Source organism: Anomaloglossus baeobatrachus, chromosome 2, assembly GCF_048569485.1.
Source record: "Anomaloglossus baeobatrachus isolate aAnoBae1 chromosome 2, aAnoBae1.hap1, whole genome shotgun sequence".
NCBI classification, from domain to species: Eukaryota; Metazoa; Chordata; class Amphibia; order Anura; family Aromobatidae; genus Anomaloglossus; species Anomaloglossus baeobatrachus.
The window spans coordinates 674,165,404-674,183,520 of NC_134354.1; the positions used below are offsets into that span (position 1 = coordinate 674,165,404).

An 18,117-nucleotide genomic window follows, 5' to 3' on the forward strand; every position below is an offset into this window, starting at 1 on the left:
ATATGTTTCAGAGCAGGCCTGAAAAGAAATTCACACAACACGCACAAAATTTATATAAACCTACTCATGGTAGATGTATATGACTAATCTGCAATCACCGGAGCAGTAGAGCGGATGAAGGGGGTGTTTCTATGAGGTCTTTACAGTTTTTTCTACCTTAATGGGCACACGTCTTACAAGACTGGATGTATCTGGCCACCTGGGTACTGAGCAGTGGTGCCGCCCATATCTTGTCCACCACCACACACTTTGCCACGTGTTCATGGGTTACCTGGGCCATTATTGAGTAGAGCACTCATGGCAGAGAAAACTTACCGCCCTTTATCCACAGACCTTCCTCAGTCAGCTGGCTCCCTGCGTCTCACACGCCGTTCCTTGCTGAATCGCTTGTTCCTGTAGGGATTTAAAAACACAAGGAGTGACCAATGTCACGGACGTGACAGGAGCCACTAAGGTACTGGTCTGCATCGGTAAAGGACTCTCAACTCTAGGCCCATTCACTGCTTCTTTGTTGTCTGCACCTGTGTGACCATCTCCTCCGGCTGCTGCCTATATCCACATTTGACTATCTTACCCCCCTCCGCTCTACGAACCACAGTGATTGCAAATATTCATCTCGTTCTCCTATTCCGATGGGAGAGGAGTGAGTGGTTCGATTTTTATTACCTCATGTTGCGTAACCTCAGCATATCCAGTGCAGAATCCACCAGCATCTTGGTATCTGGATCCATCTATGGAAAAACTCAAAATCTGCATTAGCAATGGGCTCATCTGAGACCTGTTCAAATCGATGAACAAATTAAAAACTTAACAATCGGTGTGACTTTCCGCATCATCTTCCCCCCCTTTTTGAATCTATTATCCAAAACATAATTAGATTCAAAAAGTGTGTGGCCCCGGAGCTCTACATTTAGGCATAAAAGTCACATTGTATAGATTGTACCTAATCGGGAACACCAGAAATATTGTTTTTACCTAACTTAATAATGGTAAACCCTTTCAATGGCTTTTATAACCTTTGCTTGAACCACAGAAATCTGCACTGCAATCATTCTTTCTATAAAAAGAAAGCAGAATATTCAATACATTAAATATAAAACACAGAATTCCATAAATCATCCACATTCCTTAAAACAAATTATTGTAATTATTAATAAATATATTAATAAATTATTATATTATTATTATTAATAACTATAATAACGTAGCACAACCTCTGGATATTGGATATAAAAGCGTTCATTTTTGAAATTTTGAAACATTGAGGAGATTATCAGCATCTCTTTGATACTGTCCTATAACTTGAAGGGATAAAAGAATCTAGAACAAATAAACTGGCCATGTGGGAAAACAAAATGTTGATTTGCCATAGAAAAAATTATCTAACAGACTTCTATGCTTGAAAAGCTATCAATGAATCTAAACATGTCCACAGTTAACTTTTATTTCTTTGGGATAAAATTAGTAAAATAAATTATACCTTTTTCCAGTATAATTTGCAATGAATTAAATGCAGAAAGCTCTTTTTTTTTTTTTTTGCTTGGGCTGCTCTTTAAGGTGTAAATTTAAATAGATAGAACTAACCCCCCCCCCCCACCCCTGTAACCTGATACTCTAGTGGAAAAGCCTGTATTTCCCTCCTCTCTCTCTGAAGCCACAGACAAGCATTATTTTTTTCTCTCTCTGCAAGATGCAAGTTGGGGTCCATCTCTATTTATTTATTTATTTTTTATTTTTATTTTTATTTTAAAAAAAAAAACATGCAACTCTCAGGATCAGTCTATCAGATCCATAACTGGAATATTTATTTATTTTCATCAGATTTGTTTTAAGGTACATTTATTTTAAGGTTTTTCACTTGTTCTTTTATTGCTTACTAATTAATAAGATATTTCTCCTTGTGACTGTCCTGACTCAATCCAACCTGCACACTGGATTTATATTTAGTGTTTTCCACAACTACCCAATCATTCAATATTCCATCTTTTAGTTCTATAAACATTTACTAACACTTTATGTTATTCAGTGGCTGCAGTTTTGTCAGCTCCACTGAGGCCTATAGAAAATGGCCCCACAGCACGTGATTTCCTTCTCTTTGTTGGGATTGTAGCATCATGTGGGGGGAAGGGGAAGGGAAACTGTTTTTGTTTTTTTCTTTTTCTCAACTATTTCCCCCTATATTCCATAGTCTGTGTTTTTATACATGCATACACATACAATTATATATATATATATCATATACACACATTCAGATATCCACAGTCCAACTACAGTAAAAACACTCATGTTTCTGTCTAAATATATAGTACTCCATCCAATCCATTGCACATCCCCCTACTTACTCTCTGTCTTTTTCTCAATCATGCCTCAGTCTTGTGCTTCATCCACCATTTTAAAATCTGTAGGAACATGTGGCAGAGAAAAGGGAAAATTGACCTCACATCTGCTCAAACTCTTTCTCCCCATTTTCTATAGTCTGTACTTATACATATATATTTATACACACACAGACATATGTCCCAGATCTAAGTCTAATTATAGATAAAAACTTATTTTTCTGTCTAAGTATATAGTACTCCATCCAATCCATTGTTCAAACATTTACAGAGCACATGATCTTCACACATCCCGACTCACTTCCTTTTCTTTGTTTAAACCATGCTTGCCTCAGCCATGTGCTTCATCCACCATTTTAAAATCTGACCTAAAATGGCTGCCACCAAAAATAGCACATGGTTTATCACAGGATTGCGGCCTAGAGTCCCCACATCTCAACACAGTCCACTCATCCGGATTTTTCCGGCACAACTACACACAACTTCATCAATTTCTCCATCTTTCTCTCAAGATAAACAACACCAACAAAACCAACAAACAAACACAGGAGTAGATGACTCACAACTGACACACAACTTGAACACTAAGTAAAGTTTTTGTTAAGTCTGCAGCAGGCACCTTGTCACGGTGTCCCTGCCCAGTTTCTACATGGTCCGTAATTCATAAAGACACCAATGGTGTCAACCCTGGCTACAAGGTGTCTATACCAGCCGATTCACTCCAGAAAAACACTTTAAAAAGGTTAGATTTATGTATAACGTAAGACTCTGCACTCAGTCTAGCCAAGCTGGGCCCTTAAATATGGCTCTGCACTTAAGTCTAGCTGATCTTGGCACTTACATCTGGCTCTGCACTCAGTCTGAGCTTGGCACTACAAAAAGCTCTGCACTCAGTCTGAGCTTGGCACTACAAAAAAGGCTCTGCACTCAGTCTGAGCTTGGCACTACAAAAACACAAACCGTATCACAGGCAACCACAAACCATATACTTTACACGTTTTACAGACACCACTCACAAACCCACATGCTCTCTTCACAAATACACAACAGGCAGCAGGCAACTGAATATGTGACGGTTCTTCCGAGATTAATATGGCCAATAGCCGTGAGACCCGTCTGCCCGTCAACAGATACCCCAACAAACCGGACACAGTCAGGCAATCAGTGCCACACACACCCCCGAGACCACGGGAAGACTACAGATTATGAAAAATCAGCAGACCTACCGTACTCTCATTAGGAAGTGATCAAATTCCTGGGGTGTCCAGCACGTCATGCCTTTCCAGTTGCCGGTTCATCAGGATTTCAGATGTCTCCGTCTATTGGCCCCACGTTGGGCACCAATAATGTTAGGGTGAACTCTTAACCAGAGATCACTAGTTGCCTACTTCCTGGCCGAATTGATATGGGCCAAGTGCATGCATAAAAGAATTCACACCAGACACAGTCGGATATGAAATCTCTTCTTAGTCACAGTAAAGATAGCACCAAAACAGAACAAGGAAGAGCATGCGTCCTCTTGATATAGGCTAGGGGTGTACGCAAGTTCAGATATGCACATTTAGTGGGACAGTTCATGAGCTAGCCAATGGGGAGATCCATGTTGCTGTTGATGGGCGGGTCTGACTCCAGTGGATGAAACCATGGTGATGGGAGGGATGTCATTTAGTGGATCCATGCTGATGGTTTGGTCTATGATGTCATCTGATCTGTGGGTTGGTCTTCTAGCTTGACCAGGGGTCTTCCCTTATATGGCGGTCTTCTTTCATCTGGACATTCCTTGCATTCCAAGCAAGGTGTGGTGAACAGGAAATGGCAGCCATCTTTATATCTGTGTCATGTGTATGATCTGAAACCTGAATTATGTAAGGCAAATCGACATATTTCCCACAATCCCTTGTCAAGAGGTTAATCAAGTATTTGATGGAAAGGTCCTCCTCAACACCATCGCCCCCGGGTACTCTCGATTGCAGCGGTGGTATTCCACATTACCACACACTACGGGTGGCGTCACGAACTCTAAACACAATCCTCTGTAAATAACCCCTTTTCATTTGAGTGGCCGCACGACCCCTGGATCCGGACTCCCCTCAAGCCACCACGGGTCCGGATCCGAGCAGCCCAGCTGCTTCCACGAGGGTGGCATAGTTATATTGTCCCTGCATCCACTCGCTTAGGCTATGTTCACACAGGGCATTTTTTGGTGCTTTTTTTTGGGCAACAGATCCAGATCCTGGTCTCTTGGTGGTAAAACAGCTGTTTTTTTGCTATTTTTTTTAGGTTTAATTTGTCTACAGTATATGTTTAAATAAAATTAGTTTCATTGTCCAAAAACTCAGCAAAAAATCATAGCTGTGTGTTTTTCCCTCTTTATTCCTTTTAATGGTGAAAAAAGCTGCAAAAACGCTGAAGGAATTGACATACTGCTTCTTTCAAAAAAGCACCAAAAAGTCAGCATTTTGCCGTTTTAGTCAGGAAAAAAAGCAGGTCTGTGTGTGTGAGAATTCTGGAATCTCTAAGGCGGGCTTTGCACACTACGATATCGCAGGTGCGATGTCGGTGGGGTCAAATGGAAAGTGACGCACATCCGGCATCGCATGCGACATCGTACTGTGTAAAGCCTAGATGATACGATTAACGAGCGCAAAATCGTCGTAATCGTATCATCGGTGCAGCGTCGGCGTAATCCATAATTACGCTGACGCGACGGTCCGATGTTGTTCCTCGCTCCTGCAGCAGCACACATCGCTGTGTGTGAAGCCGCAGGAGCGAGGAACATCTCTTACCAGCCTCACTGCGGCTTCCGTAGGATATGCGGAAGGAAGGAGGTGGGCGGGATGTTTACATCCTGCCTATCTCCGCCCCTCCGCCGCTATTGGCCGCCTGCCGTGTGGCGTCGCTATGACGCCGCATGACCCGCCCCCTTAGGAAGGAGGCGGGTCGCCGGCCACAGCGACGGTCGCAGGGTAGGTGAGTGCGTGTGAAGCTGGCGTAGCGATAATTTTCGCTACGCCAGCTATCACCCGATATCGTACCTGCGACGGGGGCGGGGACAATCGCGTGCGACATCGCAGCATCGGCTTGCGATGTCGCAACGTGCAAAGCCGCCCTAAGGTTTTGCTGATACTATTAAAATACAGCTTTTTATTAGTATGTATTTGCAAAAAAAAAAAAGAAAAACAATATGCAAAAAAAACACCCTGTGTGAACATAGCCTTACAGTCATTGGGGCGGGTCAGGTAGCAGTTACAGTCATTGATACCTTCACAGTGACTTCGATGTAATCACTCCCCAGCACAGTGATTGACAGCAAACTTTGCACACACACTCTGCAGAGCAGCTGTCAGTCAATGTGCTCACTGCAGGATTCAGTGCGGCTCATCGGGCACATGTAGTGTTTGTCATGTAAGGGATACTAACTAAAGAATGTATGTCTGGAACACCAATGGTGTGAACATTGTGCAAGACTCAAAAAACATAACTATACAATAGAATAAAGAGTTGCACACTAGTCACAATGTATATGGGAATGATGAAAAGCAAAACTGCTATGGGAATACTAGACGGAAAAATACAATGAACTGGCTGAAAAAGTGACAAAACATGAAAAATGGAATATGCATAACTGCTATGAATAATAGGAATATAAGAGATGTTTAGCCATTGTATTGATCAATGCAAAAGAGCCCCAAAACCAACGCCAAGGTCATATCTATTTTTGGGGTCCCTAGCCTATATGTAACCTCACCTGCAGTTAAAAAACTTGCTCTGTATGGGAAGCAAAGGACCAAGCTATATATGTGAAGCCAAACAAATGGCTGTGGGTGGGGCAGGGTTTCACTTCACATACTGTATATAGCTTGGTCCTTTGCTTCCCATACAGAGCAAGTATCAAGCAAAATCAATTCAGTATATATTCCTGTGCATGGATTTCTTACACCATGTACAACCAATGTAACACTGCATGCAGCGTTTCTATTCGAAATTCCACCAGAAATATGTCATAATAACTCTTAGTTATTTCCCAGTATCCTACCTATAACACAGTCTTCTCAGAACCTCAGAACATTGCATACGAGATAAGAAAATATTAGAACAAAATGAAACCTTGAATATGAGACTATAAGAATGGTTAATACTAAACATAATCTACTAATAAACAAAGTATAAAATATAGAAAACTATTAACCCCTTTTGTAAAAGGTATAACCTTTACAACAGGGTTAGTAGATATCAACACAGGAGCTTCTGTCTCATGGGCCTAGTACCCATAAGGGGACTTCCTACAGGCTTCGCCCATCCACCCTCAGTGTGAACACCTATTCCCAGTCAGCAGAGGCCATTTGGGGTCTATAATACACTACAGATGGTTCAATACTTGACACATATGTGGCGCCTCTGACCTGGTCAGGCACCACTGAGTACTGCACCCATGCTGGGTCAGTACAAAACAGGTAATCCCAAAGGCTGACTAGGGTGTGGACACACAGACACTTGGTAACCTGTAGTGGCTGCTGGCGGGGGAGAGCGGCTACCCAGTAGTGCTGCCTGAAATCCACCTACTGCAGAGGTGGCTGAGTAAGGAGACTACCGGTAGACCGAGTCCGCACAAGGAAACAGGTCCCCAGAGCAGGAACCGATTTACTTGGCCTGCCAAACCTGCTGGTGAGGGCACTGAAGGTGCCTCACCAACCTACACAGAGTCCGCAGCATCAGCAGCAATGAGGGGGCCCATAAGGAGGATTGAGCCTGGAGCCATCTTAACCTTGGTCCACGTTGCCAGCAAACGGGCCAGAAAGGGGAGAACGGCAGTTGCGACTTCCCTGGGTGATCCCGGAGCACTCCAAGTCGGGGTCACCTCAAAACAAGAAGGGCTAGGAAGGCGAGTCTGCAGTCACCCCTACATCAGCCGGAGGGATACCTGGTTCCACCTGGTTCATCATAGCATCGCCCAGGTTGACTCACCCCTGCCACCTGAAAGTGAGTAAAAACCCTGAAAGACATTGCTGCTTGTGTGTGAGTTCTTCTGCGACCTGTGGTACTACACACTTACACTGAGGCCCTGGGGCCAGCCTCACTCTCGGGAGGCCATAACACCAGACTGCTTTACCATCAGCCCCAGACGATCCCTAAACTGCAGTGGCGGTCACCCCTGACCGCAAATACCGAGAGTGGCGTCACGATTCCTATTGAAGGCAATCTGACTTGCCTGTTGTCAGAAGAATCCCAGCACGTGAAGTCCCTGAAGACCCTGAGGCGACCCGAAGATAATGGGGCTCCACACATACATTATTCAATAACTTGGGTAATACATATATCAGCACTTTTACAACTATATAGAGCAATAAACAAAATAATAATATTTGAATGCAAAATGCCAGAAACCCAACCTGCTAGGCGCTTAAAGCAGTTGGCCGGATTCAAAAAGGAGAATGTATTCCCCCACCACGAGTCTTTGTTTGCAGCGTGTTCTTGTAACAATTTTTTCCTAAATTGACTTGTTTTCTGTATATTTGTTCTGACCTGGAGGTTAAAGAACCTGAAAAATCTGATCATCCAGGTAGTCAGTGGCCTCAACCAGCTAGCCCCACATTTATATTATGAAGGAGTATATGAAAATAGCATTAAGTACTTTATTTGCTTTCCCCATTTCTACTACATGAGGCTTACCATTTGGGGTGTATTGTCTGCTGCTCATTTATACAAGGTGTGAATTTGGACTGCTGTTACATCTACTTTATTATGAGGAACTATGAAAGTGGCTGGTGTTAGTTTGGCTAGTGTGCAAATCCCTCTTATGTCTGGGCGTCTGGGCTCACCTACTTGTAAGCATGATGTCCACAAACCAAGAATCCTTCTTCTGGAAGATAACAAAAGAGGGTTTGAGTCTGTATACAATAGAGCAAATTCAAAAGCCCCGTCATGAGTTTATGGCCACATTACGTATTATTAATTTGCTTTCTGTCCATACAAGACATACATTTACCCCACTCTCCCCTAAATACCTTAGGGGCACTTTGCACACTGCGACATCGCAGGTGCGATGTCGGTGGGGTCAAATTGAAAGTGACGCACATCCGGCATCGCATGCGACATCGCAGTGTGTAAAGCCTAGATGATACGATTAACGAGCGCAAAAGCGTCGTAATCGTATCATCGGTGCAGCGTCGGCGTAATTCATAATTACGCTGACGCGACGGTCCGATGTTGTTCCTCGCTCCTATGGCAGCACACATCGCTGTGTGTGAAGCCGCAGGAGCGAGGAACATCTACCGGCGTCACCGCGGCTTCCGTAGGATATGGGGAAGGAAGGAGGTGGGCAGGATGTTTACATCCTGCTCATCTCCGCCCCTCCGCTCCGATTGGCCGCCTGCCGTGTGACGTTGCAGTGACGCCGCACGACCCGCCCCCTTAACAAGGAGGCGGGTCGCCGGCCACAGGGACGTCGCACGGCAGGTGAGTGTGTGTGTGAAGCTGGCGTAGCGATAATTTTCGCTATGCCAGCTATCACCACATATCGCTGCTGCGACGGGGGCGGGGACTATCGCACTCAGCATCGCAGCATCGGCCTGCGATGTCGCAGTGTGCAAAGTGCCCCTTACTTGTAGATGATGACTTACAGCCTTCAGCACCCTTCTGGTACACTGCCTCATAACCTTGGTTAAATCATATCTGTAAATATGGAAACAATTGTCTTTTTCTCAATTACTTATATGAGTGTATTGAAGACTGAACCCTAATCAATCATGGGGGTTGGGACCTGAAAGAGGGACATTAGTATTTATTCTGGCAACTATACCCCCTCTGCTTGAATCGAATTCCCACCACCACCTGTGTTCCTTAGACCACATTACATTTAACTGGAACAAGGCATTAGTGACCCATTCGGCTATAATGTCACGAGGTACATCTTTTTCCCAATACCTAGACTTAAGGCCGCTTTACACGCTGCGACATCGCTAGCCGATGCTAGCGATGTCGAGCGTGATAGCACCCGCCCCCATCGTATGGTCGATATGTGGTGATCGCTGCCGTAACGAACATTATCGCTACAGCAGCGTCACACGCACATACCTGCTCTGCGACGTCACTGTGACAGGCGAACAATCCCTCCTTTCTAAGGGGGCGGTTCGTTCAGCATCACAGCGACGTCCCTAAGCGGCTGCCCAATCAAAGTGGAGGGGCGGAGATGAGTGGGACGAACATCCCGCCTACCTTCTTCCTTCCTCATTGCGGGCGGAACGCAGGTAAGGAGAGGTTCCTCGTTCCTGCGGTGTCACACATAGCGATGTGTGCTGCCGCAGAAACGAGGAATAACATCATTACTGCAGCAGCAACGATATTTGGGAAGAAGGGGGCATGTCACCGATTAGCGATTTTGAACGTTTTTGCAACGATTCAAAATCGCTAATAGGTGTCACACGCAACGACATCGCTAAAGCGGATGGATGTGCATCACAAATTCCGTGACCCCAACGAGATCACTTTAGCGATCTCGTAGCGTGTAAAGCCACCTTAAGTCCAGGTTTCATTCTGTATGTAGTCTGGTAGTAATATTTTCAGAAGTATGACTGTGACGCCCCTGGACTAGTCAGATCGTCACAGGGTACTGCACGCTCTTTATCTCCCAGTGCAGGACTCAACCCCCCATGGTTCTGGGTTCCCAACTTGCAGCGCTGCCTCCATCAGCATGTAAAAATCCTAATCACACCTCGCACCACAAAGGTCAGGCACACCAGTGGGCTGCTAAGCTGGAATAGGGCCGCCCACCTGGAAGTCAGGCAGGGAGGTGGGAGGTGACAAGTGAGTCAAGTGGTAGCCCTCAAGCAGTGAGGAGCTTGGGGAAGCTGGGAGTTGGAGCTCCCAGGGGAGAAGTAGATTGGGTTGCAGATGGTGGTTTGGACCCGGAGGAGTCGGAGACCCGGTCGCGGGATATTGGGACTGGGTGCCTGGTTTAGTCTAGGAGGATGGTCGGCAGCTGCAGTCCAATAGCCGGTCTAGGGCCGAAAGCACGTCGGGGTACTGGTCCCTATGTCGGGGAGAGGCTTCAAGCAACCCGGCAATTAACCTGCGGAGGATAGGGCGTTTATGGTCTGTCCCCACGAAGCTCAGAGATCAGGGGCACTAGTGCAACGAGGGGGATAGGGCTTCCAAACAAATAAGCCCACTGAAATCCCAAACGTGAGCTACTGAGAGCAAGCTCCTCTACTACCCATAGTAGGGAGTGGGGCCCGGACAGCTTCAAGCTTACGGGCCACTTGGACACTACTAAAATTCTGTGCACAGAGGTAAGCTCCGGGCCATCAGGCAGTGCTGCAGGGGAACGGAACCCGGACAAGCTCCCCCAAGAGGGCAGCGGCACCCAGAAACTTGGTTTACTACGTTGTCAGCGTCTGCTTTCCTTCTGAGTGAGTACCTGATCAGCCCCTGCTACCAGCAAGCCTGCACTTACCCTGCAATCCATCCCACCATCCAGAGTCCCGGGGCCTTCCCCTACCCGTGGAGGGTAACGTCATCTGGCTGCCCCACTCCATCACCCCAGGTACTCCCAACGGCAGCGGCGGTACTCCCTATTACTGAACACTACGGGTGGCGTCACAAACTATCTAATTCCCCTGTAAATAACCCCCCCTATCACGTTTTAGAGTGACCCTGAGCCCCCGGGTCCAGAGACCCTCGAGCCACGAGTAGCGATACCCGGATCCGAGCGGTTCGACCGCTGCTGGGGCGGTACATGACTAAATACAGCATATTCTTTGGATATATTGGACTGTGTGTGCAGATACAACAGTGCTTTGGCTTTTCTCCTTCCATGTCCTCAATAAGAGAAACATGATGGTAAATAAGTTTTCTGTCCCAGTCCATATTTAAACATTTATTCAGAGTTTTAGTTGGGTGCAATAACCTTTGGATGGATTAATCTTTTTGCAGTGACTGGCGTGTATCTAGGTGGGCTTTCCCTCACGTTTCACTAAAGGTGGATGTGGTCAGCTGGTTTTGGAACGGGCCATCATACTGTAAATCTAGGCTCCTTTTCTCATGTCTGCATCTGACCACCCAGTCTTTTGTCACTACATGTGATATTGTCCAAACATTAACCCTTCTGTATCAACCCTTACAGAATGCTGCCTTCAAATTACATAGCAAAAACCTGCTGCCAGATTGCCTTTAAGGCCCGTTTCACACATCAGTGAAAAACACTGACGTTCTTCACTGACGTGTAAAACACGCCCATGTCCCTCCGTGTGCCGTGATTCACGGCACACGTGGGTTGTCTAAGTGCAATCCGGGCTCCGTTTTCCGTGGCCCGTGATTGCACTTAGATCGCTCCTGCGGTGCAGCATCCGGCCGGCGCTGACCCCCGCAGCAGCTGCTTCCGGGTCGGCTGTGTCGTGCATCATGAATTTTTTCTGGCACGTGTTTCACGGACCACACCACTGGGTGGTCCGTGGGACATCAGTGATGCCAGAAAAAAATGGACATGTCTCCGTGCGGCAATCACGGGCACGGGTGTACACTGCACGGAGACACGGTCAGTGAAAAATCACTGATGTGTGAGCAGACCCATTGATTATAATGGGTCTGTGTATGTCAGTGATTCTGGTACGTTTAAAAAATGCCACAAACGTACCAGAATCACTGACGTGTGAAAGGGGCCTAAGGAGAAGAATGCAGACGAAAACAGTTTTACCATTTCTGTTTTCGAGAAAAAAAGCAGATATGAAAAACATGTAATATTGAACATAAACCAGTCTTTATAACAACAAAGGCCTACCAGTACAACAACCAGTGCACCAAGAGTGACGGACTATATTCTTCGGAGATGTGCCCTGTTGGGGTTTAAAGTACATGCCACAAGCTGTGGGAATGTAAATTTATAATTTTTTTACAACATATAACATCAGTTCGCAGATAGAAAATAACACCACATCTACAGTATACTGAAGGTTACCAAAGGTAGCAACCCACATACAGAAAGCCACACTGCTGGCACATATTAAAGGGAATCTGTCATCAAATTTACCCCCCCCCCCAACAGAATACATGATTGTGTAGGTTTAAAAATACAAGGTAATGATTGGGTACCCGTATGGCCCAAAGGTCTGTTGCATTGCTGAGAAATCCCTTTCTGAGCACATATGCTAATTAAGCTGGAGGTCCATTTGGGGTAGCCAGACGCAGTAATGAATTGGTCCACCCACAATTCACTTGCAGCCTCATTAGCATGTTCAGAATGACGTTTCTCACTGCTGGAACTATTGGAGACATTCATTTGAGGTTTTTATTATGTCATTTCAAGACCTACAGGGCCATGTATTCTGTGGGGGGAGTGTAATGTGTATAACAGATTACCATATTTTACAGCTTACAATCGAAATAATAAAAAAAAAAAAAAAAACACAGCAGAAAAAATGCAGTATATAAAGCCACCCTCTTAGATAAAATTGTGCTTTTTCCATTTGCTGTGCTGGTCTGTTCTAATGGATATGGCTATATAGCCCTAAGGACATGTGCACATTGAGTATTTGGTGAGTTTTTTACCTCCGTATTTGTAGCCAAAACCAGGAGTGGCTAAAAAATACAGCATTGGTGCCCGTGTTTCTATTATACTTTTCCTCTAATTGTTCCACTCATGAGATAATAAAACCCCTCTCCAAATACTCAATGTGTGCATGTGGCCTAACATCTGCCCCATGATGGAGAGAGATGGAGCTAGTTCTGGATAACCCCTTTATTAACAAAAGCCTTATACTAGTAAATATAACCGAAGTAAATGAATTGTGTTACATTGCAGGTAACGCAGCAGATATTTTGCAGGAGGCACAAATAGATAGGATTCCTGTTTCCCTCTGTAATAGTAGTGGATGGTACAGGGGGGTCCTCACCAACAATATGATTTGTGCTGGTTTTGAGTCAGGAGGAGTCGACACTTGCCAGGTAAGTAGAATGTATTGAGGTCAGATACAAAACACCCCAGTAGATGGCAAAGTTCATTGATCGGTTGTTGTGACGAGAACATAATTTGGTAAAAACGGTAAAAGAATATAAACCCCGATTAAACTGAAGAATACATTTTCATGTTATATTATAGAGGAGCGCTGAAAATATACTTAATTGTGGGATATATATGCAAATTTGTTATTAACATTGGCAAAACCAAAAGTTTTAGGAAATGTTCTGTGCTTGCTGCCCATAAAACAGGCTCATAACAGTCTATATTGAGACTATATTCACAATGAAGTAGGGGAAAAAGCTGCATTATTATATTATTTTGAAAGGGGGGTGATGTGAACTTTTATTTTTTTTTTATTTTTTTCATAACTTTTTTTTTTACATTTTTTATTTATTTTACTAGTTCCCCCTAGGGGACTTTATCACTGCACAGTCTGATCGCTTGTGCTTTTCTCCTGCTCAGAGCAGCATCACTCTGATCATGAGAAATGCTGATCTCCTGTGAGTACCGGCACTCTCTCGGTCATGAGTCATGTCAGTGTCAGGGGTCATCAGCTGACCCTGCGCTACCATGACAACACATTGGTGCCTCGTGATCACGTCACAGGGCTGCAGATGGTGGCGGGAAACAACGTGATCCCTGCTGCAGCCATTTAAATCGCGTTGTCAGTGTTTGACAGCTTGATCTAAAGGGCTAACAGGTGCAGGCGGATCTTCGATCCACCTGCGCCTCTTAGCCACACATCTCTGCTGATCAGATCAGCAGACACGTATGGGGGACTACCACAGGCTCACCACCAGAGCCCGCAGTAACCGGATATAGGCGACCAAGGACGTACCGGTACATTCTTGGTCGTAAAGGGGGTTAATACTGTGTATGTTTGCTGAGCAAAAAATGCAGTGCCTTACAGTTCCAGAAGAGTGGATGGAATTTATAGAAATCTCCTGCACGCTGCGCTTCTTTTTTTCTCACCGTAAACTGACCTGTGTGTTTGAAATTTGCAACACGTCAATTTATCTTGCGGGTAAGAAAAGAAAAAAGGAAATAAGCGCACATAGGGTAATAATGTATTTTGGAAGTGACATTTGGAGATGAGATTGTTGCTGACCTGATTGGGTTGTGTATGTCATAACTCCAATAAACGACCATAGATTATTCAGCTGCGCAGTCATGTCTGGTCTGCAGATAATCTTCTGCACATAGATTAGGAGAAGTAGGAGACAGATGTTCTGGTAGACCACACTCTAGGACCCTTTCCCATGTAGTAGAAGAGGGTTCAGTACCAACCTGAAACGCGTAAATAAAAGCTACTGAAGCATTACCACACGTGGAACTACTCGTCTCTCACAGGAGCATGGTCTACCAAATCGTCGATTTCCTACTTCTCCTTATCTTGTGGGTAAGATGAGTTTTATTTGCAGGTTTTACCCCATAGACTTGCATTGTATGTGGAAAATATACAAGTAAAAGACACATATGCGTTTTTATTGCTTTTCTGCTGCGGAAATACGATAAAATGCATGTAATCTGCACATGAAGTTTAGTTAAAGCCAAATATCAGGAAGAAACAAATTAGCTTCATTTAAAACATGGCATACCAACGAGAAACAAAAACTGAAATGGAACAAAAATACATGATAAAAATGCATGTAAAAAAAAACGTATACAAAAACACAATGAAAAACAACCCGCAAGTAACTAAATTTACATAACAAGTGGATAAATACTGCAGAAATTCTGCAACATCACAAACTGACAATACTCGTCATGAGAATGCAGAATTAGGGTATTTTCACACGTAGTATTTAGATATGTTTTTTCCTACATGAAAAAGTAAGCTATGGCTAGAAAACCACAGTATAAAGTAAAGTAAATACATTTTTTTTATGCTAAGCCATTTTAACCTCAATGGCAAAAAAAAACTAGTAAAAATGTGGAAAGAATTGAAAACTGCACCATTGATTAAAAAAACCTCAAGGGAAAAATGCATTGTGTAAATGAGATTTTAGTAATCTCATTTTGCTGTTACTGTAAATTACTGCATTTTTTTTCTGTATGGAAAATGCTTAAAAAACGCTATATGTGAACAAGCGCTTAGTATATCTTTTTAGGTCAATGGGATATTAGCAAAATGCAGCATGCTATAGGTGTAGCATTTTTATAGGCTTCTATTTGGAGAGGAAAAATAAATGTATGTGTTTATATGTGAAAAAAAAAATTGCATGAAAATCATGGGGCGCTTCATCAAGACTGGCATTTGGAGTCAGTCCACTTTGTTGGAGTTAAGGCCGCTTTATATGCTGCGACATCGCTAGCGATGTCGCTAGCGATCGCACCCGCTCCCGTCGTTTGTGCGTCACGGGCAAATCGCTGCTCGTGGCAAACAATATCGCCGGTACGCGTCATACATACTTACCTTCCTAACAATGTCGCTGTGGCCACCGAACAACCTCTTTTTTAAGGGGGCAGTTCGTGCAGCGTCACAGCGACGTCAATCAGCGGGCCACCAATAGAAGCGGAGGGGCAAAGAGTAGCCGCATTCACGTCACTCCCACCTTGTTGACGGAGGACGCAGGTACGTTGTTTTTCGTCGTTCCCGGGGTGTCCCACGTAGCGATGTGTGCTGCCTCAGGAATGACGAACAACCTGCTTCCAGAATGAGCAACGATATTTGGGAAATGAACGACGTGTCAACGATCAACGATTTGGTGAGTATTTTGGATCGTTAGCGGTCACTCATAAGTGTCACACGCAACGACGTCGTAACGAGGCCGGATGTGCGTCACGAATTCCGTGACCCCAACGACATCTCGTTAGCGATCTTGTTGTGTGTAAAGCGTCCTTTAGTAAAAAATGGCACGAAAACACCAAAAGTTGCATATTTTTAGCACAGACATCAGTTGTGCCGAAATTATGTGATTTTTCAAAGCCTTTTACGCTATAATACTGGCATAAAAGCTTTGATGAATTAAGCCAATGGTTTTTATAATTTAGAAAAAAAAGGTTTCAAAAAGACCCCCAAAATTTTGTTATGGAAACCTAAGGGTGTGTTCACACTAAGATCTTTGATATAGATGTTCTTCAATTACACCATGTTTGTTGTAATGAAAAATCTACATTGCCGATCATATAACAAGTTTTTGAAATACTTTTTTTTCAAGGCATCACTGAGGAAAAAAAAAAGTGATGTGTCTTCATTGATGAGGATTCCTTATTAAATCAGCTTGAAACTTAAAGGGGTGGTTCACCTGGTTTCATTACTGACCACAGCGATATTATGTTAAGAATCAAGGTTTTTTCAAATACCTTGTGTTTCCAATAATGCCTATGAGCAGCGCTATTGTGGTCCGCTCACCCACTTCACGTGACCCCCGGGCTCTATGACCTTTGATGTCCGTGATGAGTGGTGAAATGCCACCCACAGCCCAGTTACTCAGGAAGACTATGGCCCCCTCAGTTGACATAACATCACCGGACATCAGAGGTCATGGAGCCTGGGGATCATGTGAAAGGGATAAGCGAACTGCAATAGCAACCTTCAGGTCTGCTGTAATCCACACGAGGTCCCACGACGATTCCTGAGGTAAGGTTACCTACAGTCACAGGTGGAGGGCCATGGAAACCTCCAACTGTGCCCACAACTTACCTGAGTGATGTCACCACTGATCGCTGCTCAGTCTTTGCCTGAAGTCCGCAGCGCATGGTCATGTACCATGATCAGATGCTGTACCTTCAGTAATGTAGCAGTGCTGGAATTGTCGTGGGACCTCGTGTGGATTATGACGGACCTGAAAGGGTGTTTTGGGGGTTAATAAAGTAGTGAAAAAAAGTGTTTTTTTTGTCTTTTATTTCAAATAAAGGATTTTTTTTCGCATGTGTTTATTTACTTTCACTTATAGATGAGTGATGGGGGGTTTTGTAGACCCCTCATTACTAATCTAGGGCTTAGTGGCAGCTGTGACCTGTGATTAACCCCTTATTACCCTGATTGCCACCAGACCACGGCAATAATAATTCCCAGCCTGAGAATACCAATCCCCAGCTGCTGAGCATTATCATGGCTGGGTATCAAAATTGGGGGGACCGCACACTGTTTTTGAAAAAAATTATTTATATAAATAATTAAAAATAAAGCTACATGTGGTTCCTCTTATTTTCATACACAGCCAAGATACGTGGCTGAGGGCTGCAGCCTGTATCCATAGGCTTTATCTGTGCTGGGTATCATAATATGGGGGTACCCAACCCCAAATATTTTATTTATTTTTATGGCACGATAGACGCACACAGAATCTGTGATTGGAACCAGTCGGCTGCCACACAGAGTGGGTGTGCGTCTGACTGCAACCAATCACAGGCCCCAGTAGGCGGTGAAAGTAGTGCATATGCAAAGAAGGTTATGAGTGGCCCCGGAAGTGAATGAGTGGCCTGGAAGCAGTTACAGTCATGTCGGAGCCTCAGTAAATATAGGACGCTTGCTCTTATCCCCCTATCCTTCTACCAACATTTTTAATTGCTGGATTCTGGTCCACATGGACTTATATGGGGACTGGCATTTGGCAAGATAACCGGGACGAATCCCAAGTTGGAAGCGGGATTTTTTTTAACCTAGTTAGACTCGTCAGTCCTGGTTATCTGCGAGTCCGCCCATCTCTTGCAATAACACATAATCATTAATTAAGTGGACACTCCCTCATGCTCTACCAAAAAGGGAGTATGAAAACTCCACACCATGTATGTTTTTGCAGAAATAGTGAATTTAATTATCATAGGCATAGGGTGGGAAGCTTGTGCTACCTACGGACTCCAGGAAATGAAAATTTGAGG

At 44.3% G+C, this 18,117-nt stretch overlaps 1 protein-coding gene across 1 annotated transcript in view; it reads left to right on the plus strand.

Moving 5' to 3' along the window:
- The window catches only part of TMPRSS12 (transmembrane serine protease 12), a 90,388-nt gene that overhangs the window by 57,466 nt on the left and 14,805 nt on the right, over positions 1–18,117 (plus strand). Inside the window, exon 4 of the mRNA XM_075334507.1 lies at positions 13,132–13,274. Within this exon, the coding sequence (XP_075190622.1) occupies positions 13,132–13,274 (143 nt within the window). The remainder of the gene's footprint in view (positions 1–13,131; positions 13,275–18,117) is intronic.